The sequence below is a fragment of the Mandrillus leucophaeus genome, unplaced genomic scaffold (assembly GCF_000951045.1).
Source record: "Mandrillus leucophaeus isolate KB7577 unplaced genomic scaffold, Mleu.le_1.0 Scaffold853, whole genome shotgun sequence".
Classification (NCBI taxonomy): Eukaryota; Metazoa; Chordata; class Mammalia; order Primates; family Cercopithecidae; genus Mandrillus; species Mandrillus leucophaeus.
Genome location: NW_012109286.1, coordinates 589,315 through 615,530, shown reverse-complemented (window position 1 = coordinate 615,530; position 26,216 = coordinate 589,315). Strand labels below are relative to the sequence as shown.

The 26,216-nt window shown below is 39.9% G+C and overlaps 1 protein-coding gene across 1 annotated transcript in view; it reads right to left on the bottom strand.

Annotated features, from left to right (window-relative positions):
* ARGLU1 (arginine and glutamate rich 1) overlaps nucleotides 1–16,350 on the bottom strand; it is a 30,590-nt gene extending 14,240 nt beyond the window's left edge. The window contains exons 1-3 of the mRNA XM_011968650.1: nucleotides 15,763–16,350; nucleotides 7,898–8,123; nucleotides 5,516–5,599 (exon numbers count right to left, since the gene is read on the bottom strand). Coding sequence (XP_011824040.1) covers nucleotides 5,516–5,599; nucleotides 7,898–8,123; nucleotides 15,763–16,109 — 657 coding nt within the window. The 5' untranslated portion in view covers nucleotides 16,110–16,350. The remainder of the gene's footprint in view (nucleotides 1–5,515; nucleotides 5,600–7,897; nucleotides 8,124–15,762) is intronic.
* Between the last annotated feature and the right edge of the window lie 9,866 nt (nucleotides 16,351–26,216).

Here is a 26,216-nt window from a genome sequence, read left to right as displayed (position 1 = left end):
TCAGTATCACTGGGTTGAAAGCAAGGTGTCAGCAGGGTGTCCATTCTCCTTTTGGAGTCTTTAGGGGGGAGTCTGCTCCTTGTCTCTTACAGCTTCTGGTGGCTGCCAGATTCCTTGGCTTCAGCCTACATCACTTCAATCTTCAAAGCCAACATTTTCAAATCTCTCTCTTCTGTCTTTACTTAGCTTTCTTCTCCTGTCTGTGCTATATGCTAAAATTTCCCTCTGCCTCTCTAAGAATACATGTGATGGCATTTAAGGCCCACCAGATAATCCAGAATAAACTCCCCATTGCAGATACTTAATCCCATCTGCAAAAGCCCCGCCCTCCTTGTCATATATGGGCACATTCAAATTCCAGGCATTAGAATATAGACTCTTTTTCATGGAGAGAGGACAGAAGGGATTTTTCAGCCTACTATACAAACTCATTTAAAAGAAATCCCTGCTTACATTTTTCAGAGCCATCTCTCCATTGCAAAGCACACTCTGGTTAATTTTAAACTTATGTATGTGGTACACATTTGATATATAAGCAACTTTAAAACATGGCACTATATTTTCCTCTCTCAAACTGCTGAGATACCAAACTGGTGAAATACAAAGTGGTATATAACACAATGAACTTGGCAACTGAAGAAAACTATTTCATTAGTAAAGAGATCTGTAAATCTAGAATGTATAACTTGCATATACTTTAAAACCCCAAACACCCCCGTCTCCCATCAGAAGTAATTTGTCCTTCCTTTGACCAGTATGTTACCTAAAATTTTATTAAAAACTATCAGTCTATTATCATAGTTTAGGTGCTTACACCAGATTCACTAACCAGGTTGCATGGTTTGTATTTTAACATCTTGACAAGGGTATAGTTTGAGGATTTCTTCCTCCTCCTGACACAACCTTCTGGAAGAGTATTTTATTCTATAGCAAAACCTATCCCCAATTTTTAAGTCTGTTTCCCTCTCCAAAAAAGTAAAGTTCACATACATTTCGGAACAGTATCTTGAGATTTTCCAAGGCACATCATAAAAACACCATGGAGAAGACTTCAAAAAAAATTTAAGCACTATTTTTAACAAAAGAAAATTAAAATTTTCCATTGTATTACCAACCTTTCAAATACCTAAAGATAGTTATGTGTCGCCAACACTAACTCAAGAACAAAGAACAATCTGCCAAAAAGCCAAATCAAGTCATATTTGGATGCTTTTACTTTGTAAATAAAGTATGCTTGTTGGTTAATACCTTTTTTTTGTCTCTGTTGACAAACCAAATATCTTGGTACACAATGTGGAATTGAAAAAAACAGTAACTAGCCATGGACTAGAGCACTTAACAATGATTTTCATATATGGGTGAGCTCGTGTGGCTAGGCTAACACATTCCTTGTGGCTAGGCTATCACATTCCTTATCAGTCATTACGGGATTCAATCTGTGAACTTTTGTCAAAAGAGGCTACCAACATGGCACAAGTATACATATGTAACAAACCTGCACGTTATCCACATGTACCCTAGAACTTCAAGTATAATAAAAAAAAAATCAAAAGTATGACTTTAATTTTACTATTATTTGTATGTGATCAAAAAAGTGATATATATTACTTGTAGCATGTAGAAACTGAAGAAAAGTATAAAGTTACACATAAGACTAACAATTAAGGATAACTATTCTTAGCATTTTGGCTTATTTGTGTGTCTCTTAAAATGTGCAAGTATATGTTTCTCAAAATAAAAGGATCATATTGGATATATAAATTTTGTATTTAGCTACCTCCATCCTATTTTGTATTTCCCCTGAATTATCAAATACTTTTTGGCTACAGAAAAATCCATTGTATAATAATAATTAATTAAACAACATGGACACTTCTATTTTAAATAATCTGAGAATATCTTTGTATGTAAATTCATTTGTAAATGACTCTATCTCATGAGATAAATTCTTAGACACAGAATTAAAGTTTTTTTATATTTACTGATTTACTGTTAATTGTCTTCTGAAACCATTATAACCCATTTAAATTCTCATGATCATCAGGTAAAGAGGTCTCTGTATCATAACCTTGCCAACAGAGGACACTGTGAAAAACAATGGCTTTAGGGGATTTCTATTAAGGAAAAAGAAAAGAGGGGGACATTTCTTTGCTTCTCTACTGAGGTTGAGATACATTTTCAGAAATTTGTTGTAGCTGCTTCTCATCCTACCTGTGCACAAATCTCCTTTTTAATTAGGAAATTAGTCTTTACTGATCTGTAACATCACTGTATTATTTTTTCAGTTAAAATGTTTAAGAAATCTCTTTCCCCACTTCCAGGGTACTTTCATTATCAACTTGTCTTTTCTGTAATCCGCTTGCCACACAAACTTCTTAGCACACATAAGGTTGGATGGCCGCTACTTTACTACAGCTACTTCTTCCAGTATCTCAAGTTTCCATGCCCTTGCCTTTGTTTTATTCTACTACCCCAAAGGCCTTTGCCCTGTTTCATTTCCTCACACTCTTGTCCGCCTTCTAATAGAACTTCCATCTATCCATCAGGGCCCAGCTCAAGGGACTATCTCTTCTAGGAAGGTTTCCCAGGCCACCCAGGGCAATTACGTCATTATCTCACACTACCTATACCACTTACCAAATATTTCCATGGTAACAAACTTTTTTTGGAGTTGTCCTTATTTCCAAAATGTGTTAAATTATTTAAAAGCACTTAATGGCTTGTCTACTTTTTCATCAAGGTGCTTTTCTCAATACAGATTTTAGTAGTTACCTTTGATCATCCTTCATCATTCATCATTTTCTGGAGGCCAGAATGTTTCTAATTCTTCTTGCTTTATATGGTATCAAGTACTTTTAATAGGAGTTTGAATATATTTTACATATTTCCCAACAAACATACACAAAGATTAAAGAATAGTGCTCAAAACTGAGAGGAAAGGGAGGGAAAAAAGCAGTAAAAGTGTAAGTGGGCCTCAATGTGTACCTCCTTGCCATCTTTACACATTTTTTGTCTCCTCCTACACAAAGAATACCCTACTTTTCCTGCCAGCATATGACTACCAATAGAACCAAATAAAAAACTCTTCTTGGCCAGGCGTGGTAGCTCACACCTGTAATCCCAGCGCTTTGGGAGGACGATGCGGGCGGATTACAAGGTCAAGAGTTCGAGACCAGCCTGGCCAACGTACTGAAACCCCGTCTCTACTAAAAACACAAAAAGCAGCTGGGTGTGGTGGCGGGCACCTGTAGTCTCAGCTACTCAGGAGGCTGAGGCAGGAGAACTGCTTGAATCTGGAAAGGGGAGGTTGCAGTGAGCCGAGACTGTGCCACTGCACTCCAGCCTAGGCAACAGAGGGAGACTCTATCAAAAAAAAAACAAAAAAAAAACCTCCAGTACCAATTTACTATGCTTCCAACTTTACTGAACACTGGAAGCAAACATGTTAAATATGTTCTAATTCTTACTCAACTTTCTCAAATCCAAGCCTCTTTTTCCCTAAGATATGTTTTTTACCTGAAGTTTATCACAAGCATGCCATCAGAATAGTGTCACTCTGGGCCAGGAGTGGTGGCTCACACCTGTAATCCCAGCACTTTGGGAGGCGGAGATGGGTGGATCACCAGAGGTTAGGAGTTCAAGACCAGCATGATCAACATGGTAAAACTCCATCCCTACCAAAATAGAAAAATTAGCCGGGCATGGTGGTGGGTGCCTGTAATCTCAGCTATTCAGGAGGCTGAGGCAGGAGAATAGCTTGAACCCAGGAGGTGGAGGCTGCAATGACCCGAGACTGCGCCACTGCACTTCAGCCTGGGCAACAAGAGCGAAACTCCATCTCAAAAACAAAACGAAATGAGAAGAGTGTCACTCTGATCAAATCTAAATCTGTGCGATCTGGAAAAGTGCTCATGTTACGCATGGCCCATAGACCACTTACAATCTACAAACTAATCAATCCCCAACAAGGACAAATCAATATAAGTGTTTTAGAAGTTTTTACAGCAATCCGACCTCATTTTTCTAGTAATTCATCTTAATTGTATTTTGCAAAATAGAGGTCTGAGTCAAACTGGGATTAAAAAACAAAAACTGAACATTTACTACCATTTGAGAAGCATTACATCATGACTACCAATACTTCTTCCAGTGATCACACACCAAAAGTCATATTTTTATTTTTCATGTGGGCAAACAACAGAGGACTGTAAGAATAATGTAAGGAGGCCAAGCCATCCCTAGCTACCACAGGGTCAGAAGGGATCAAGATCTTGGCAGGGCACACCAAGCTTCCAGGCCACCCACATAATGAACCCAGCACAGCTATCCAGTCTCTCTAACATGTCCTAAAAAGAGGTCTAGTTCCACCTGCTCAATAATTTTGCTTCAATGATTTAACTGTCAACCATATTTTTTCCTCTTTTCTGAAACATCCACAAAAGAGGAAACCAGAGTGTATTTTACCCTTCAAAGCTCAACCTTCTAACCTCAAATTCAGATTGTACACTTTCCCTCTTCTTCCTAACTGCACTGAGGTTCTCTCCTTACATGGAATCCTGGAATCACTAAAAAAAAAAAAAAAGTTATCACATACTTATTCATAAGCATGCAGCAATGTAACTTAGAATGACTCATCCATTTCATATTCCTATTGCCTTTTCGACTGTAGCAGATTTTAAGATTTTCTTTGGGAAAGTGGATTATGGCTTTCCAATAGATTCCATTATGGCCTTCACAAATACCAGGTGATATTTATCAAGAATCCATTGTGCCATGCTCACTAAGTTATGTGGAATATTTCTAGCCTTATCTCTTATCCAGAGGACACTATCTTTAAGAAGATGATGCTCTAGAAACAACTGCCCATATTAACTTTTTACATTCTTATTCATCCCCACTTTCAATGGGATCCACCGTTAACTAATTAGACCCACCCGGATATTTTTCTGTGTATTTATAACCACAAAATTTCTTTATACCACGTAACTGGAGCTTACAACTTGCTTCCCCTCACCCCCATCTTTTTATATTACATAATTACCCAAGACTCTGTATTTCTCGTTAAGATTATCAACTAGGAATAGGAAATTACTCTGGTGCACTTACTATCAAATAAATACTATCTACTCCTGGTAACAAGCCAACTAATACAAAGTAAAATGCTGCATATTACAGGTGGTTTAAATATACCCCCAAGCTTTTGTTGTTGTTGCTATTAGTTTTTTAGGCATATGAGAAATGTGAACGAGGTTAGGAAAAATAAAACTGGGGATACAGAACAAAACAATTTCCCCAGAAAACTTGTTTTTTAAAATCTCTGCAAATTTTGGAGTTCTGTCCAGATTGGAAGTAAAAATCGCAATTGTTTCTATCCTTGACTCAAAAAGCCTTTAAAGTTAGTCCAAAGAACCCCCTCAAAAATAAGTCAAATTATAGAGCACAAAAGTCCACAAAATCTGAAAAAAGGAAATAAAGCAAAATACAAAACACTTTTCACATAATGCTTTACACTTACCAGTTTGGCTTGTGCTTCTGCAATTTTTCGGTTATTCTCTTCCAGTATTCGCTCTAGCTCCTCACGTTTTGCACGTTCTTCCTCCTAAAGGGGAGGATATGTTAAGATATTAGAAAAACAAAATGTTTATTTTTATTGATAAATATTTACTAATCTTCCTCTGAACTTTTTTGATATGACTTACAGGGTAGCTTTATAGCTACCTTCTGTCTGACAAATGATAAACTGTGCAGTCACTAAAATTGGTTTCTAGCACTAAATTTAAATCATCCCTCCCAGTCCAAACAGCAACCAACTAAACCCTCCCTAATGATAGTTTCCTGGCAATTATTACTAATACTTTAATATCACACAAATCAACAAGGACAACTACAAAACTGGATAGTATTTACCAAATTAAAAAAATAATATATAAAATATAAATAAAGTGAATATTTGTCTCACCAATTATGTATACCTACGTATTCTTTACCTATACTCCTTTAATCAGCATTAAAAGTTGAATATTTACTGTCTTGTCCAGTGTCCTGCAGAGTGTGCTCCTCGGCTGCCATACGCGCCAGCTTCCTCTTTAAAATGATTTGTACTGTTAGCTTGGCAATACCTGCATCAGCAGCTCAACCATTTATAAAGAAACAACATACAAGGAAGGCTGAGCTGAGGAATGCAGATGTTTATGGTAAGAAGGAACAAAAAATGTAATTCATCATTCCTAAGGCAAACAATTAATAAGAAAAATACATTTACTGTTAGTGAAAAATACAAATGGTAATCCATACTTCATGGAACTACGGGCTTCTTCCATGGGGAAAATGGACTTAACATTCAGATGTTGACAATTTCGGAAGGCAGCTTATATTGTCATCTACAATCTGAACTGAAACTCAGAAATCCAGGGGATGCATGGTCAGGAAATAAAATTCTTCAACTTATTTTTTTCTTGGAGAATTTAATGAGATTTTATAATGCAAACTGTATGAAGACTGCTTGATGGCTTGGGCAGTGTTCAGATCACAGCATACATATTCAAATGATTTTAATATTTGGAAAGACTGTCAGAGAGTTGTGTCCGTGTAAAAAAAAATTGTTAATATGAAACAAAAAAGCAAATGAAGAGAAAAAAATCTTACTATGATTAATAACTCGCTACAGGACAGCACCATTACTCCAAAAATATCTTCATTATTAAAAGCACTGATATAAATAAAAATTTCATACATTCAATTTTATAGTCTGTGAAACCCACTATAAATATAAGCATGCATATCTAGTTAAAGACAGGACAAGGGAAAATGCATTTTAAAAGCTAAGCTTACCAGAAAGCAAAGAGATTTAATATGTCAACTTGTCCACAATAATGCCAAGATGAAAAATGACAATGAGTCTTAATTATTTTGAGTCAAATATTTCAGTTCAAGAAAACAACTACAGGATTTCCTACGTCACACACCAACTGGATTCATATTCAGTATGCAAACTATGGTGATAAGACACTCAGGGCTGTAAAGTAATTTGCCTTGAGCGTTTCTGTGACTTTCACCAAGTTTTTGGATCCTGGAGTAATCAGTGCAAACAAGCTATAAAGCTTCAGTAGCAAATTACTGTCTCACAGAAAGACATTTTCAACTTCTGCTCCAGCTGCTGATAAAACAAATCATGTGTTTAGCTTGACTCCAGACAAGGACAACCTGTTCCTTCATAACTCTCTAGAGAAAAAAAGGAGTTGTTAGTAGATACTAAAAAAAGTGGATAAATAATCTGGATATTTTTCCTAAAAAGATTCCTTGAAACACATTAGGAAAATGGAGGGCCTTATGATCGGAATGCTAGAATTAGTCCATTGTGCTGAAGCAGGGTTTAGGGGAGGGAGTGAGGGATAAAAGAAGGAAAAAAAGAAGAGTGAGAAAACCTATTTATCAAAGCAGGTGCTATCACTCAATGTTAGGCCCTGCTCTTTTTAATCTGACTGAAGGCAAAAGCCTCTCACAGTCTAGGTAACAGAGTGATAGAATAGAAGAATATACAACCACAGGTGGATTTTTAACCTTTTCCCTTTACCACTCCCTGTCTCCCCACCGTCCTCCCAAAAAAGAATGTAAGTCCTGCAGCCATGGCAAAAGTTTCAAACACTTCTCAAATAGCCAGTTCCATTAAATCAAAAAGTATCCTTGAATATGTTTTATGAAAGCTTCCAACTTTTAAGTTATCAGTCAGCACTTCTGAATAGGCTAAAAAATTAACTTTCGCAGCAATGTTAAGTTTAGACGAGAAAGGAATTAGATAGTCTGTATTCCATCTCTTTCTGAACTGAGCAGGAGGCAGAACCCAACACTGAAAGTTTTGCCATGGACTGTCTCTACTTTCCAAACGACCGAGCGTTACCTCTCTAGCTTTTTGTGCTGCAAGCTCAGCTTGTCTCTGTCGCTCGAGTTCTTCGAGCAACTGCTTTTCCATGATGCGTTTGGCTTCCTCCACCCTTCGGAGAACTTCTCGTTCAATTTCATCCTTCCTTTTCTCCAGTTCTTCCTCCACCCTTTTTGCCACCAATTCTTCCACTCTTCGTGCTGTTTCTTCCTCGATGAGTTTTTCTTCTATTTCCTGCTGTCGACTAGCAAACAAAGCGAAAAAAACGAGTTAGATATTTATTTTTAAAACTATAAATTTAAACAAAACTAGTTTTAAGTCTATCAAGCCATTGAGCCTGATATTAGTCAGTGATTTTTTCAGAATTCATTTTCACGTCACATTTAAGGAAATGACAGATGCCAAGATGTTAACTAATACAGAAATTCAAATGAATATAAAATCTTTTTTTCCTTTATCATATTCTAAATACAGGAGAACTGGTATATACAAAAAGCCTAATTCATTAGTTTTAATTTAGGAACGATAAACATGACACAGAAAACTACTTGTTATCGACTTTATAATCAGAGGACAAGTTGTTAAAATATATAGATTTGCTCATTTGCCAATCCCTTCGTCTGGGGCTTACAAAGTAGTAAGCAGAAATTACGTAGCAGGCAACTCAGACTGGCTGAATTCATTTCCCGCTAAGCAAAGAGAGAACACACACAGACTGAAGAGATTCAGACTGCTGGAGTAATAGTGCGTAGTTTTCACTGAAATTATGACCAACTTAAGTTTTGAACTGAAGTTCTTTAGCTTTATAGTTCCTACTGTCTTTTCTTCCTTTTGCTAATTGATTTTCAATTAAAAGCTCCTCTAGAAATACGAAAGTGGGTAAAAATATATTTTTATTACCAGAAAAAGTTCAATAAAGCATGATACTACAGTTTTAATTACTCCAATCCCATTTTGATATTATAAACCAATTTACTCAAAATAAAATGCTGTGCTGAAATTACTGACATTCATCAAGGCACCACTGTGGAAATTCTGTACATTTTATACCAATGATATTCAGTGATAGCCACTGGTCACGTGTCTGGTCCGAACTGAAATTTAGTGTGAAGAAAAAGAATATAAATGATCTCCTATTTTTATTTGATTGTGTGTTAAAAATTATATTTTGGATAAAAATATACACTATAATTTCATCGATTTCTTAATGTGACTACTAAAAATTTTTATATTGCATATATTGTTCACACTATTTCTACTTAATAGCACTCTGAGACAATAATTTGTGCTGAATGAATAAATTCTGAGGCTCTTGCAGTAAATCTAAATCCTCAGAGGCCGATTCACGTTCCAACTTTCTCACAACCCTCAAAATTAAATAAAACCCACAACCTTTATCTTTTGATGACTCAATTGACATACATATATATGAGAGTCATTCAATTTACCTGTTTAGTAAAGACTTTATCGTTTCTAAGTGACCTTTAAATACCCCAATCCACTTCAACTTAACTCTATTCTTCAGGATGACTCAATTCTCACCCAAGGGCTCTCATTTTCAACTCCTGTTACTTATTCACAGTGATAACACACTAACACCAATGTGTCTTAAACAATCGGATTCATTTCAGTTTCTACATTTATCCTCTACATTCTTCTGTCAAGGAGACAGTAGATACTAGAGAAAGTACCTTTAAGGTCCTAGACGTTTGCAACACCCATTCTCAGGACTCTGTTGTTGTTTCTTAAATATTTCCCCTTTCCCTTCCAAAACTAAGTTTTCTTAAAGAAAGGTAAGAAAGCCTAAGACTTAACTATGCTCCTTTTCCTTAACTTCCAATTAAATACAGTATTCGAGTGGTTTCAATAAGCCTTTATCTACAGCAGCTCAGTAAGAGAGCAGGTATCTTCCCCAACACTAAAAAAATCAATCACCAAAGGAAACCAGATGGCAACTTCAATAGAAATTAAACCACATTTCAATATAAAATGTTGTTTCTCTACTTCATCCAAAGGGAAAGAGAACTAATCAATGAAATAAGGCTGACAACTGTTGAATCTGGATAATGAGTACACAATAATAATAGTAATCTACCTTTGTGTATATGTAAATTTCTCATAATAAAGTGTGTGTACACACACTTTTGCTAGTTGGTTCTTCTGAAATTAGTAGATGTAGAGAAGCCTGAGAAGAAACTTAATATTTAAAATTTCAAAGCCAGTACGATGTGACTTGTAACTAGCAATACTAAGTGGATCATAGTACTATTTAAAAAAAGGATAAAGTAACACAGTTCCAATTAAAACTCCACACAAAGTAGAAAGAAGGCCCTAGGAGTAAAAAGTTGCCAACTTAAGAATTTGACGAAGGTGGAAGAGAACTGATACATACTCAAGGTTATTTTTGGCAGTCAAGCCATCCCTCAGCAGAAGTGCAGTGGCTAACAGGGCCTCAATTTCCATAGCTTTGGCCAGTAAGCAGAAAATGAGCCAAATAAATTTACTTACAGCAAAAGCCAAATCAGAATGTTGTCAGTTCCCTGCTTCTATTTCCACTGATGACATCAAACCAGAGGGCCCATATAACAGGCAGTACAGGCAGGCCGTGGGCTGCTATGCTGCTAAGGAGTCAAATCTAACTACAGCTCAGCGACTTTATAGCCCACAGGGAGGGGGCAAGTGGAAAGTCCCATGCTCAACTGAAACACTGGAGAATGAGAAATGAATGACCTAGTGCAGTTTCTCACAAAGCTGCTTATCTCCCTTTTTTCCTGGAGGAACTGCAAGGCATCCGAACATGAAAACTAAGCTTTGCAACAGGCAAGGTTATGGGTTCCACAGCAAAACTGTTTGCCTTCAAGTGTTAGCAAGAACATAACTTCCCTGTTTTTCTTGGTAAAATTAATGCTACTTCAGTAATCAGAAAAAAAATTTTAAATCAAATTTTAGAACCAGTGCTGATGGAAAGCTCAATTTTATGCCCTCGCCATACACTGAATTCAGCAAACCAATGAGCACATATACAACTGAATTAAGCATGAGTTCATCTTTACTGACGGCAAATTTATCATCATAATCAATGATAAAACCACTATTATGTCTACTCCCATAAGAGGCATTGAACTTTCCTGAGTGGGTCATTAGTGTCTTGCAAAATAGGTATCACCTAACAGCCTATTCACTCCTTAAAACCCTTGCCATAGTTGTCACCCTCATGATGTTCTTTTCTCTAATGTTTTCCTCATGCTTCTCTGCTGAATATCCATTCTCCTGCCAATAATATGCTATACTGATGGAAGCATTAAATCAAGATCTTCCAGGTTTCCAATGGAAATGGTGTAATACTAGGTTCTACTTTATCTGTGCTCTCAGGTATTTTAAAAAGACTAGTCACAATGAACTTTAAAATGCTAACGATTAAAAACAAAACAGTAAGGCTATAGCAACTCATCACTGTTAAGAGTATTACTCCATACAGAGTAACTGACACCATTATTTTAAAACATCTTTAAAATGTAGGAGCTCAATCCTAGGGGCTTACTTCTAGGAATCGCTTAATAATTACTAGCAAACAGCATTTACTTATTACTTAATAAGTAACATATAATATTGTGCCGAAAGCTTTATATACCATATAATCATTTAAATCACATAATTATTCCTATGCATTGGGTATGTATCTCATTTTTACTGTGGCAACTAAGAACAAGGAGCTTAAGTTTCTGGACTCACGCACACTGGATGTTGCTGAGCTGTTTCTCTGAACCTACATAGATGCCAAAGCTAATGATCTCAAGCAAGCACTATACTACTACCCTATATTGGTTTCTGCAGGACAAATGAGAGAGGCAAGGACAAGCACACAGATTTAACTACCAAAGAAAGAAAGAAAGAAAAAAGTATAGGCCAGGCACAGTGGCTCACACCTGTAATCCCAGCACTTTGGGAGGCTGAGGGAGAAGGATTCTTTGAGCCCAGGAGTTCAGGATCAGCCTGGGAAACATAGTGAAACTCTGTCTCTACAAAAATAATAAATAAATAAATACATATTCTTAACATTAACTAGGTCTTATGCCTTAATGTTCTGTCAGAGCCTTAACCTCCAAAAATATGTGGCTTCATATACTCAATTTTCTCCTAAAAGCTCTTCTTTGCTCTCACAAAAAACTGTCCAAGTATTCTAAGAATCACTCATATAGATCCCAGTTCAGTGTAGACACTCTAATTTAGAAGGCTCTTTATCTGTCATCCAGTTGAACACAGAGGATATCGGAACCTAGACATCCCAGGCTAGAGTAAGTTACTATGCCATTAACATTTTCCTGATTTGCTGCAAGTCATTTTCAGTTGTCTATTTTTTCAACAGTTAATACAACATGCATGCAGCATCTCAAAAGAGCATTTAAGAAAATGGTGCTACTGGTGTGGGGGAGGGGTGAGAAGAACCACACTGAATGGCTGGGACACAGGGATGAGAGGAAGACCTTTTGAACTGAATTTTGAACCATGTGAATTGCCTATTCAAAATTGATGGCAAAGGTCTTAAAAAATGTAAAGGCCTACCTTTTAAGCATCAAGATTACAACTTGTAAGATCACTTCTTAAATTCATCAGGCTTGGTCTGGCTCCATGTAAGTAAGTTACATTAAATAACATTACTTCTTGGGAACTATTATATGCCAAGTATCACCTACATTATTAAATACATTATTTCCAATTTTCACAATAAGCAAGAGATTAGAGGTAGGTGATTTATTCAACAAGTCAGAATTGTAAGTGGATAAGGTTTCCAATCTTACCAAAGAATTCCTAATTAGCTAAACCCAGCGGTTGATTCTTATTTTACAGTCTCATTCCATCTAAGTAGACCTCTTGAAAGGGCACCTGACATTATGCATTCTTACCATATTCCTTTCCGCTTCCACCATGGGCTTTTCTCCCTCTTCCCAATTGCAAAAACAGGCATGTCCTCAGGTTCTTTCAGTCCCTTGAATGAACCGCTCTCTTCTCTCCACTCTCCGTGGGTCATTCCATATACTCTTAAGGTTTCACTGACATTTAGAGAAGCCCCTCTTAGCCAGGCTTCAGTCTCACATGATCAACTCTGGATACAACTCAGTACAATGTATCCAAAACCAGTGCTCACAGTGGAGGCACCATTCTCTTACTCCCTTTCCCTCTCCCATATTCGCTATTCACAAAGTTTCTGACATTTTTACCAGTACCTGCCACACGGTTGTTACTGAAACATTTGGTAGATGAGTTGCAATAGCCACACTATAAACATGAGAATCAACATTCTTTTTCTGAAGTCCCACATTCCATTTAATATACCCTGAATGTTCCTTAAATCTGTCCCTCTTTTTCATTCCGACAACCATCCTCACTACTCCTGTGTAAACTTCTGTACCCACCTCTTACTTTCCATCCTATACAACAATCAAAACAAAAAAGGCACCCTGTCATTTACCTGCTTAAAATCCTTCCTGTTTCTACGATGAAATCCAAGCTCTTTAACATGACATAAAACAACTCTAACATGATTCCCAGCCTCTATTTACCTCTCCAGTCACTCCATGACTTAAATATTTATAGAACTTCGTGTTCTAAGTCAACAGTCACCTGATTACTCCACTTTTGAGACCATTTCCTCTATTTTGGCAGGAGTCGGGGGAGGAGGCTCTTTTCTGTGCTCCACATATGTCCTATACCTTGCCTGTCATTGTCATAGTCTTATCTCCTCCACCCTCACAGGATACTTCCTTTACACCGTTTATATTACTGCCACTAAATTTACTACACTGTATTATTGCCTATTTAATGATCTGTCTTTGAGCTAGATCAAGCTCTTGGAGAAGGGCCAATCATTTTTATATTAACAGCACTTAACACAGTGCCTGGCACTTATTAAATGCTCAATAAACATCAGTTAAATGAATAAACTAACCAACAGGATATGTCGACTGAAAACTATTTCCTTCCATTCCCAAAGCTCCAATACTTAAGTCTTTACACTGTTTCTTTTGCATTGCTTCCAAGGCATTAGAATATATTAAGTAACGCCTATTGCACGGCACCCAGGAATTTAGGATACAGGTGGCTGCTGGCCCTGGCCCCTTCTCCCTCCTAAATACTATTGGCAGTTTGTGTCTTCTCTCAAACCAGAGAACCATACAGCCTCTATCTGCCATATTTCATTCCTGAATTTCTTCTCTGCTATCCATGTGAAGCCTGCTAAATGCTTCTATTTATTCTTTGCATACCAAGTTTCTTTTAATTTTTCCTACAAATCTTAGCTTTCTAATGAAAGGCAAGTCATTCCTCTATGGAGGACTCCTTTGTTTTCACATGAAGAAATTATCTCAGCAATGTCTTTTTATACATCCATCTATTGATAGCTATTTGAGAACTTTACAGCTAAGGGCCTTGTTGCAGACCCAAAAGTTGGATTCTACAAAATCAAGGTTTAATCTGAAATAATTACTTTACCTTTGTTTTCATATATATCACTGAGAGTTCTAAGTACAGGAAAAATGAGTGTTGCATGTGTTTTAAAGGAATGTTGGAAGCAAAACAGCTCCAGGTACAGCTTCCTCTGTAGTATTAGTGCTCCAGTCCTACCTTTTAGTAACTTTATTTTAGAACAAGCTGTATGTGTGCTGGAAAATCCACCGAACACAAACGCAACTACAGAAAACTACAAACCCTACGGACAATTCAGTACACATAAACTCGCCTCGAGAAAATCATAAATTCAGTAACGTTCTTGCTTCATGAGCACTTTCTAAATATTCACTGAAGAACTGACCAAACTGACCAAGTATGGCTGGTTAAATAGGCAGTTAGTAGGACTGTTCAAATCTATTTTTCAATGTGGTTTTTGGGAACTGAATACCCAGAGCATCAAAGTATGATGATCTTAAAGCAAAACACACAACAAATCCCTAAACTTTAAAACCCAAAAGTTCCTGTAGTTTGGGATTATTTATCCACATCTATTTTCACAGCCAGAAATACTTGAGAGCTGACATTTTCGGAAACACATTGTAACTCTAGTTTTCACTATTCTTCATGTGAGCAACGCCAAAACGAAAGCAACTATTTCAGTGTTTTCAGAAGAAATACAGTGCAAGGGAAACAACAAAACTCCACGTGTTTGCTAGAGAAATAGAAAGCAAGTTTAAAAAAGGGTAGGCTTTGGGATGGTGATTACACAGGTGAATTCAAATGCCAAAAAAACTCATCGCAGTGTACACTTACGGTCTGTGCCTTTTTTTTTTAACATCTCAAGAAAGGGGTAAGGGTGTAGGCTCAAGGGGAAAAAAGCAATCCAGACACCTTAACAATAGGAATACACTAAAGTGAAAATGCATTTTTCTGGCGGACCACCTAAAGTGTATGATTCTCGGGAGTACTTAAGTTCTGTCCCAAATTTGAGCTTCAATAGAAGAATGCTTCTGGCCAGCTGTGATTCGCATCTCAAAGGTTAATTCCCTTCTCTCTTCTTCTCAAGCCGACCAGCAAAAGCTCACTACCCTTCACATCTGCAGGCCAGCTCTCCGACCTCACTCCGAACTCCACCCCTACTTCCGGGACACCACTCCTCTCACGCGCCAAAATCGCCTTCTCCTATTTAAGCCCTTTCTGCTCAAGCCCTCGAATTTTCCTTCCCGGACAACTCCTGGGTCTGTCCCACCCCAGGCCTTCCAAAAGCCAAGCCTGCTGGCCCCGCCGCCGCCTCTCCGGCCCGTTCCCGCGCCCGGTCCCCAGCCCCGTTCGGTCCCCGCCATTCTCCCAGCCAGCGCCGTCCCGCCCCGGCCCCACGCCCTCGCCCAGCGCCCCGTTCTCCGCACGCCCCGGTCCATCCCTCCGCGGACACTCACATTTTTCGCTGCCGCTCGAACTCCGCTTTCTTCTCCTCCTCCTCTCGCTTCTGCTTCTCGTCTAGGCTGCTGCGCTTGCTCACCGTGCGCCCGAAGATGTCGATGCGGTCGGGCGGGGACGAGGCGCGCTCCCGGTCCCGCTCGCGCCGGGACACGGCCGTGTTGGTGGAGCGCGAGCGGGACCGCGACTCCCGCCGCCGGTTCCGTTTACTTTCCCGAGATTTGGAACGCTTCCGCACGCGCTCCTTGTCCCGGGATCGCGATCGGGACCGGCTGCGCTTCTTGTTGTGCTTGCTGCTCTTAGTGTGCTTGGAGCGGGACGAGCTCCGGCTCCGAGACCGGCCCATCCTTCCGGGCGACGCTCTAACCGCTGGCCTCAGGCCCCTCACGCGGCCAGTTCCCCTCGCCTCCGCCTTCGGACGCGGGCTGGCGGTCCTACAGAGGCCGGAGGAAAGAAAGGTGTCGGCCAACGGACTTTCTGCCTTTTCCCGACGTCTACCGCTGCCAGGAAGGCCGCCTCCACCGAGAAAGCCGCAGCGCAAGGCGCCCCTAAGATGGCAGCTGCGGCTGCACCGGCCGCCCTTCCCACAATGCCCTGCGCGGAACGTGCCGAAGCGTGGGCCCCGCCTTCTGACGATTTTTACCGAAGGCAGGCGAGCGCTTCCGAGCGGACTCGTTTTTTTCCGTCAGTCTTGGCGGAAGCCTGAGACGCAGTAGATGGAGGCTCTCCCTTTCGCCTTGGCGTACTCCGTTTTTTTTCTTCCTGGTAAGGTGCCAACGCCATGTTGAATGAATTAAGCACGGTTTAGTGCGATTTAAGTCCTGCCTCGCAGAAATTGATTGATTGCGTTATATTCTAGGAGCTGGTCTTGCGGGGCAGCCCTAAAATGTATATCCAAGTGACTTGCACTCAGCACTTGCTGTCTTGAGCTTACTTTCCTCGTTCGTAGAATGGAGATACCACACTTTCTGAAGTGCTTATGAGACTTGAAGGAGGTAAGTATGCAGCAGGTTTTGATGAATGTAGCCTAATGCTTACTTACTATAGGGTTTAATGTGCCTTCTAAATGCTTTAATGTATTAACAAGTGCTTAATTCTTGCAATTCGGAATTAAGTACTACTATTATTCCCGTTTCAGAGATAGGACCCTGAGGTCCACAGAGGTTAAATAAGGGTGACACAACTAGTAGGTGACAGAGCAGGGACGTGCACCTAGGTCATACTGTGCAAAGCCCTTGCACATAACCAGCACCTCCTCAACCGTAGCCACGAAAAGCTTCGTCCCCATGTGGTACAACAAACTGTGTCATTATTGAGCCCTAAAAGGAAAAGGCAACGTTAATATTTGCAGATGACAGGAACCCTTGAAAATCTAGGTGCCTCAATTTTAAAATTGAGTGCAATAATAAAGCTTAACTGAGTAGACGAAAAACCAGAATTATTTGAATAAGCAAAAACGTATTAAAAAATGAAATAATATTTTCTCCACAATGGCAACAGAAACCATAAAAGACTTAGGAATAAACTTCAACAAGTTACACAATCTTTATTATAAACCTTTACTGAAAAGGCAGTAATAAGGCCCTAGTAAATGTAAAACATGCTGTATTCTTAGATGAGTAGTCAGTATCAAAAATATTGTCAATTCTTCCCAAGTCAAATTACAAAATTAGTGCAATTCTCATGAGAGTCCCAAATTCTCTTGGGGATATGTGTTTTAGAACTAATTAATTTTAAGTTTTATGTGGAAGATCACATAATTATCAAGAAAACTTGGAAACAAGAGAAGTGTATTAGTCTGTGTGGACTGCTGTAACAAAATACCATAAACTAGGCAGCTTATAAATAACAAATTTATTTCTCACAGTTCTGAAAGTTGGAAATCCAAGATGCAGGTGCCGGCCGATCTGGTCCCTGGTGAGGACCCAGAGATTCACAGATGACTCACAGAAGGCACCTACTCACAGTGCCCTCACGTGACAGAAGGGGCGAGCTAGCTCTCTGAGCTGTCTTTCAGTGGCACTTCTAGGATCTGAAAGTTTGTGTTCCCTCAAATTCATATGTTGAAACCTAATCACCAGTGCAATAGTATTAAAAGTTGGGGCTTTGAGATATTGATTAGGTCATGAGGGCTCTAACCTCATAACTGGAATTAGTGCCTATCTCAGTCCATTCCCACTGCTGTAACAGAATACTTTAGACTGAGTGATTTATAAATAATAGACATTATTTCTCATTATTTCTCAGAGGAAGTCCAAGATAAAGGTACCAGCAGATTCAGTGTCTGATAAGGGCTTGCTATCTGCTTCCAAGACAGTGCCTTGTTGCTGGGTCCACAGAAGGGGACGAACACTGTATCCTCACATGAGGGAAGAGATGGGAGGCAAAAGGGAAAAAAAAAAAAAAGCGGGGGGGACTAGGACACTCCTGTCAACCTCTTTTATAAGGATACTAATCCCATTCAAGAGGATGGAGCCTCATTTCTTGATCACTTCCAAAATGGCTTCAGCTCTTAATGTTATTATAGTGAATTTTAGCCTCCAACATAGGAATTCTAGAGAGAGACATACATTTAAGCCATAGCAATGGCCTTATAAAAGAAGCCCAAGGAAGCTTGTTCACCCCTTCTTTACCATCTGGAGACATAGAAAGAAGGTGTCACTATGAAGCAGAGAGTGAGGTCTCACCAGACACTGAATCTGCTAGTGCCTTAATCTTGGACTCCCAGCCTCCAGAACTCTGAGAGATCAATTTCTGTTATTTATAAATGACCCAGTCTGAGGTAGCCTTATAGTAGCCTGAATGGACTAAGATAGGAACTAATCCAATTCATGAGGGCAGAGCCAGCAGCCCCACCTCCTAATACCATCATCTCCCAGCAGCCCTACCTCCTAATACCATCACATTGCTGATTAGATTTCAACATCTGAGTTTGGGAGGGGACACAAACATTTAGAGCGTTAGCAAATAGTACGGGTTTGCTCTATACAAAATTGAATAAACTGAACGACAAGATTTTAGCACAGAAATAGGAAAACAGTGCAATAGAAGGATAGACCTATTCTTTTACTTCAGATACATTCAAGTAAAATCACATTTAATATAGAATGTATAGAATTACCCCCATTATAATAGAAATATTTCTGTCAATCTAACCATCTGTCTGTACATATCTGTACCTATCTAACCAGTGGGAGTGAGATATGTGGTTTATATATCCATACATGGTATGAATATATGATATGATATATGGATACATCTGGAATTTTAATATGTATGTACATTACATATATATGTAATCCAGAATGATGTCTAATGATAAAGATAGTTGTTTCCATTGAGTTAGGTATAAATTTTCTAGAGCTGCCCCTACAAAGCACCACAGACTGATGTCTTAAATGAACAGAAATGTATTCACTTACAGTTCTAGAGTCCAGCAGTCCAAAATCAAATATCAGCAAAGTTGGTTCCTTTGGAGGCTCTGGAGAAGAATCTGTTCGCTGCCTCTCACTTAGGTCCTGGTGCCTGCTGGCATTCCTTGGCTTTTAGTCCCTGTCTCCATCTTTACTGTATGTCTGTCCTCTTCTCATAAGAGCACTGGAGATTGGAGGTAGGTGTATAGGGGATTGTGGAGCTTTTAAAAGAGGATGATATTGATCCTGCTCAGTCTCTGGCCGTGTCTTTTGGCTGCCTCCATTAAAAAAAAAAAAAAGGAAAAAATGTGCATGAAAGCCCCTAATTTACCAGGGATTATCTCTGAGGAGACATTGAAGGAATAAGGAACACACATATTTTATACCTGCATTTTATAGTGTAATTACCAAAATCTTGACATTTCACACTCCCTGAACTCACCTTATTTTCTCATGTCTTTCTTTATTGACTATTTTTTGCCACCAGAATCCAAATTCTAGGCATCTTGAGTGTTTTCTGTCCACTGACACCCTATGGCTTAGCTAGCCTCGATAAATATATGCCGAATACACCTTGAAAGAAAAGAATTGCATGGTTTTTTATCCTGAGTATAAGTTTGGCTTCATTTGTTTTGTTTTGTTTTGTTTTCAGACTCTTAAAATTTTTAGTTGCCTCCCTCCTCCATTCCCTTCTCCAATAAAAGTATTTCTTCAGTTCATGTTTGAACAATTAGGATAGCCAAATATAAATAACACATCATTCAAATCCAGATCATTCCAAAGAACAGTCTAAATGTAAAAAATAGGAGATTCATGAATGTATCTTTCCTCCTTAATATGGTTTGGCTGTTTCCCCACCCAAAATCTCATTTTGAATTGTGATCCCCATAAACCCCATGTGTCAAGGGAGAGACCAAGTAGAGGTAATGGAATCATGGGGGTGGTTTTCCCCAATGCTGTTCTCTTTATAGTGAGTGAGTTCTCATGAGATCCGATGGTTTTATACGCAGTATTTCCTCCTGGGTTCATTTCTTCTTCCTGCCGCCTTAAAAAGAAGGTGCCTTGCTTTCCCTTCACCTTGGGCCATGATTGTAAGTTTCCTGAGGCCTTCTCAGCCATGCGGAAATGTGAGTCAATTAAACCTCTTTCCTGGCCGGGCGCGGTGGCTCAAGCCTGTAATCCCAGCACTTTGGCAGGCCGAGGCGGGTGGATCACGAGGTCAGGAGATCGAGACCATCCTGGCTAACACGGTGAAACCCTGTCTCTACTAAAAATACAAAAAATTAGCCGGGCACGGTGGCGGGCGCCTGTCGTCCCAGCTACTCGGGAGGCTGAGGCAGGAGAATGGCGTGAACCCGGGAGGCGGAGCTTGCAGTGAGCTGAGATCCGGCCACTGCACTCCAGCCTGGGCAACAGAGTGAGACTCCGTCTCAAAAAAAAAAAAAACCTCTTTCCTTTATAAGTAACCCAGTCGTGGGCAGTTCTTTATAGTAGTGTGAAAATGGACTAATATACTCCTAATTCTTAAATTACCGATCCTCAATTGTTTTTGCCAACTTTTCAAAATTTGAGATGTATTTTGCAACATGCCCACGAAGCATCATAAGTATTGATTGCCTTGTTAATGGAAAATACCATCTTGGTTGCTCAGAGAGTTATGTCTACACTTACAGTGTAGGTGGAGTCCTTGGGCACCGTGGTCCCGTTCTCTATAGTGTTGTTTCTTAGAATCTCACCTACCTAACTTTTCCTGAGCTGTCTGACACCCAGTTTATGCCCATTTCTCCCTATCCCACTGACTCCCAGTCCCCTGGCAGGTTGTCTCCTTGGCAGCACTTTATTTGTAAGTTTTAAAAATGACATATAAGTGTGTTCAGTAATTTAAAGGAAAACCTCAATACAATGAAAATAAACTTTAAAAAAATGTTCATTAATTATTTAATATTCATCTCTCTAGCTAAAATGTGAGCTCCTTTGGTTCAGGGCAGGGGGTGGGTGGAGTGGGCATCCTTGTCTAAGATTGGGGTCATCCATCTCAGGCCTAGGACCTAGAAGCACATGATGGGAGGCGGTCAACAAAACATTCGTAATGAGCAAATCCATATGGAATGTGTTGTCTGGCTTTTCTTAGCAGCCTGGGTTCTTTGAAGAGTTTTAGAGAGAATTAAAAATTACAGAATATTACATAATTTGAAGATGAGTAAACCACTTTCATCACTGCTCTGGCAATAAAATCTGGAAATCTGGAGAACTCTAGCTTCCAAAAACTTATCTTATGATTCAATTCAGAATGTGTAGTTCTGCACACATCGTACATTTTTTTTTCCTAAGCCAAATGATCAACAATTCATCTAAAACCATTGTCAGGAGACCCTATGCTATGCAAGGCTAATTGTGAGTATGACTGTATGCAAAAACAAACAACAAACAAGAAGAAAAAAAGCTTGTCAAAAAGGGAATTCTTCACTCAAGAGGTGGGAAAAAATTACCTCCTGACTAGGGAAAGCACATATTGATGGTTCCAGCAGCAACAAACCTGGAGATCCCTGTCATTTCTGTTCAAGTGCCTGAAAAGGAAGGCAGCAAAAGCTCTTGGTGCTGTGAGCATAGAAGGCTAAGGACATACTTCCCAGCAACTTGCTTGGACTGGATGGTGACTGGAGCTGATTCCTGAGATGGGAGTGTGAGCTTGGCAGGCTCTGACATGGAACCAGGCCAAAGCGAGAGGCCAAATTTACAGTGTCAAATAAATCATGACTTAGGAGAGATTTTCTTCAAAAGTATCATTGGAAGAGGTTGGATGGTGGTGGGGTGTGGGGAGACTGTTGTAATAAATAGAACACTCTACACATGAGATCTGCAGGCATCTCAAGAGTTAGGCAAAAGGGTTTTCTTTTATAGGAGGAATAAACAAGTTGAGAAAGAACTGGATGTGAGGAAGTGGATGAAGGGGTCCCAAGAGTGGATAGTGGGTCAGGGAACATTCTTCTGGAGGCCAGCCTGTTGTTAGGAGTGGATGAAGACTGGCTTAGGCTGATGGTGGGCCAAGGTTCTGGGACCTGGGGAAAGGAGAGAAACTTAACCAAAGTTCAATAAACAAGCATTTTATTTCCATTAATTTCAAGGGAAAAATAGTTAAGCTAATTTATGAGGCAAAGAATAAGAATTTGGAAAGCCCATGTCTGGCCTGTCATATTGGGGCGGGGAGGGGGTAACATGGTTAGGCTTTGTGTCCCCACCCAATTCTCATCTTGAATTGTAATCCCCATAATCCCCACTTGTCAAGGGAGAGACCAGATGGAGGAAATTGAATCATGGAGGTGGTTTCTCCCATGCTGGTCTTGTGATAAAGTGTGAATTATCATGAGATCTGATGGTTTTATAAGGGGCTCTTCTCCCTTCGTTCAACACTTCTCCTTCCTGCCACCTTGTGAAGAAGATGCCTTGCTTCCCCTTGGCCTTACGCCAAGATTGTAAGTTCCCTGAGGCCTCCCCAGTCATGCTGAGCTGTGAGTCAATTAAATCTTTCATTTATGTTAGGGTGGTGCAAAAGTAATGGCGTTTTTTGCCATTGAAAATAATAAATTACCTGGTCTTCAGCAGTTTATAGCAGTATGAAAACAGACTAATACAGGGGGCTTCCATGAATCTAATTTAAGTAATACAAGGAAGAGGGATCTTGAAGTTAAGTCATTTCCTCTAACACAAAGGATGGGAAATTTCTTAGCCTCCTCTGTTTTCTAAGAACACAGGTAAAATTCAACACTGTCAGCAGTAAGGGCTTCTAAGCACAACCTAAGAGTCTTCTTTTATTCCTTCCCCAACTCTCTTCCTTTCTTTAGGTAGAGAAGAGTTCTTGACCTGTGTCTTTTTCCTTTCCTCTGAAGAACTTCTTTCAACATTTCTTGCAAGGCAGATTTACTGGTGACACATTCCCTCAGTTTTTGTTGATTTGAGTCTCTATTTCTCCATCATCTTTGAAGGATAATTTTGCAGGATACAAAATTTTACATGGGTTTTTGTTCTTTCAGATCTTTGAATCTTTTACTCCACTCTCTCGCTTGCCTGGAAGTCTGTTGGAATGCCCATCTTTGTTCCTCTCTGGGTGGGTGTCCCCTACCATGCCACCCCCACCCCAGGTTTTTTTCAAGATTTTTTCTCTGGGTCTTTGTTTTTCTGTAGACTGAGTATGGTATGCTCAGGTGTTGATCTGGGGGTATTTATTGTGCTTGATGTGCTCTGAGATTCTTTAATCTATGGTTTGATTTTTGTTAATAATTTTGGAAAATTCTCAGTCATTATTATAATCTTTAAATATTTCTTCTGCTCCTTCACTTTCTTTGTTCTCCTTTTGGTATTCATTAATGTGTGTTATGCCTTTTATGTCTCACCATTCTTGCATATTCTATTTCATTTAAAATATTTTTTTTCTTCTCCTTGCATTTCAGTTTGGGAAGTTTCTATTTATGTCTCTTCAAGCTCACTGATTCTTTCTTTGGCTGTGTCCAGTCCATTCATGAGCCCATCAGGGTGCATGCTTCATTTTTGTTACGGAATTGGTTTTGGTTTCTTTTAAGATTTCCTTTGCTTCTTTCTTATAATCTTTATCTCTCTGCTTACATTACCCATCTGTTCTTGCATGTTGTCCAATTTTTTCATTAACATTTTAACCACAGTTACTTAGAATTCCTGATATAATGATTTTGAAGTCTCTGCCATATCTGAGTCTGACTCTGATGCTTGCTTTATCTTTTCAGATGGTTTTTTTCCATGCCTTCTGTCATGTCTTGTAATTTCTTGTGAAAAGCCAGACATGATGTACTGGGTTATGGCAACTCAAGTAGACAGGCCTTTGGTGAGAAGTTTGATGTTTTTCTGGCTAGAAGTGAGGCTGTGCTTACTGTCCCTTGTAGCTGTACGTGTCAGAAGCTTATTTGTCCTCTGTCCTGCTTTTTGGCTCCCCTATTGTCTGTGGGTTTCTTAGGAACTTTTTCTTATGAGTCTGGTCCTTGAAGTTTTATTTTGCTGCAACCCTGCTATTAAACAGGAGCCCTGTTGATGTGGGATAAGGTGTGGGATGGGGAACCAGTTCACGATCCTATGACCAGGTCTCAGTGTTTCAGTGAGACTATGTCCCTGGGCTGTGACCTTCACCAGTGTTTCTCAAATGGTTTTTCTCTTCTCGTGCCAGAGAAGGCAGGCTAGAGGGGGCTACAGTTGGGTCATTTCCTTCGCCCCACATAGGATAAAGCTCTGGCTTGGTGTTTGTGGTGGAGAGTGATCTGGGCATATTTCAAAATGGTTACTTTTCCCTTCTCCCTGGCCACACGTGGGGTATCTTCACCATGAGAACCTGGTGGGGTTCCTGGAGGAAAAACAAAGTGTGTCACACAACACTGCTCTCGTGTCCCCAAGAGTTTTTAACTCTCAAGTTAGTCCACCCTCAGCCCCTGGCGATTGGTCAGCGGCACCCTTCAAATGTTCTCACCAGCTGCAGTGGTCTCTGCCTCCAGCCAGCTGATCTGCGCTCTCCCTCTTCACCCATCTCTTCAGTTTTCAGGGTGCCGATTTATCCTCCACTTCAGTTCTGTGATGGATCTAAGAAAAGTTATTGACTTTCAGCTTGTTTTTGTTATCATTCAGAGAGGGGAAGAGATGACTTCCAAGCATTTTTATTTGGTTGGTTGTTGTTTTTATATTTTAATATGCATATATATTTAAATTCTCATTAGAATTATACACTAATGATCTCTAAACTCCCCTGGTTTTTTTTTTCAGTTAACATGACCTTTTACAAAAATTTGTCTGAGCTACCTCCTCTCTCTGAATGGCTTTTTCCCATCTCAGCCTAGCAATCTTTGCTTAAGTAAAAAAAGAAAGCTGAGATATTCAAGAGTCCCAAAAGTTAGTGTCTCACCCAGCATGTTGTTTGTTAGTCAGTTTCCTTCTGGAGGAGGAAGTTAGTTTAAACATGGCCTACTTTCCTCCCTTCTCCCTTTTATTGCAGTCCATAGTTATTAAATTAAATGTAAACTCAGCTGTTTTATTGAAGTGCTTTTGTGGTGTTTATGAATAGAAGAGATTAGCATTTATTGGCAAATCATTATGCACCAAGAACTGTTAGGTAGCCTCAAGCTGTAACGTGCACAGAATCATCGAGGGATCTGGTAACATGCAAGCTCTGGTTCAGCTGGCTGGGGTGCAGCCTGGGTGTCAGCGTTTCGCAGGAGGATGTGCTCACAGGGCCTGCCCAGGGCCAGTAGAATCAGTCGGCCCCCACTCACAGGTAAGAACTCTGAGACTGGTGAGGGGAATCACTTTCGCACAGCTTCACAGCCAGTCGGTATTTACACCCAGGGTCTTCAGGCCACGTGCAGAGCAGCAGCAGGGGTGCCCCGGATCAATCGTCATCTCCTCCTGCCACCACAGCCATTTATTTAGATTTTTTTGTTTAGGACACCGCTGTGGGTTGAACTGTGTTTCCCTAAAAGGTAGGTTGATGTCTTAACACCCGGTACTTGTGAACATGACCTTATCTGGAAATAGGGTCTTTTCAGATGTAATTGAGTAAAGATGAGGCCATACATGAGTAGGCGGGCCCTTAATCCAACATGACAGGTACCTATAAGAAGAGGAAAGGAGACATGGACACACACAGAGGAGAACGCCGCGTAGCAGAGATGGGAGTGGTGTGGCTCCAAGTCATGTCAAGCACTGCCAGCCACTACCAGAGGCCGGAAAGGCCAGGAAGGCGCCTCCCCTGGAAACTTCAGAGACCTCTACCCTCTTGGCACCTGGATTGAAGATTTCTAGCCTCCATCACCATGAGATAAGACATCTCTGTTGTTTTAAGCTTCTAAGATTGAGGTGATTTGTGATAGCAGCCCTAGGAAAGGAATAAAAATACTGAGTACACTGCCCTGGTTTTCCGTGTTGCTGACTGTGTCTGCCTGCCCTCTAGACTGTCATCAGGCAAACTCAGTGGCTGCCAAAAGCACATCTGACCCACACAAGCCCTCAGCCCACCTTGGTGTTTACTT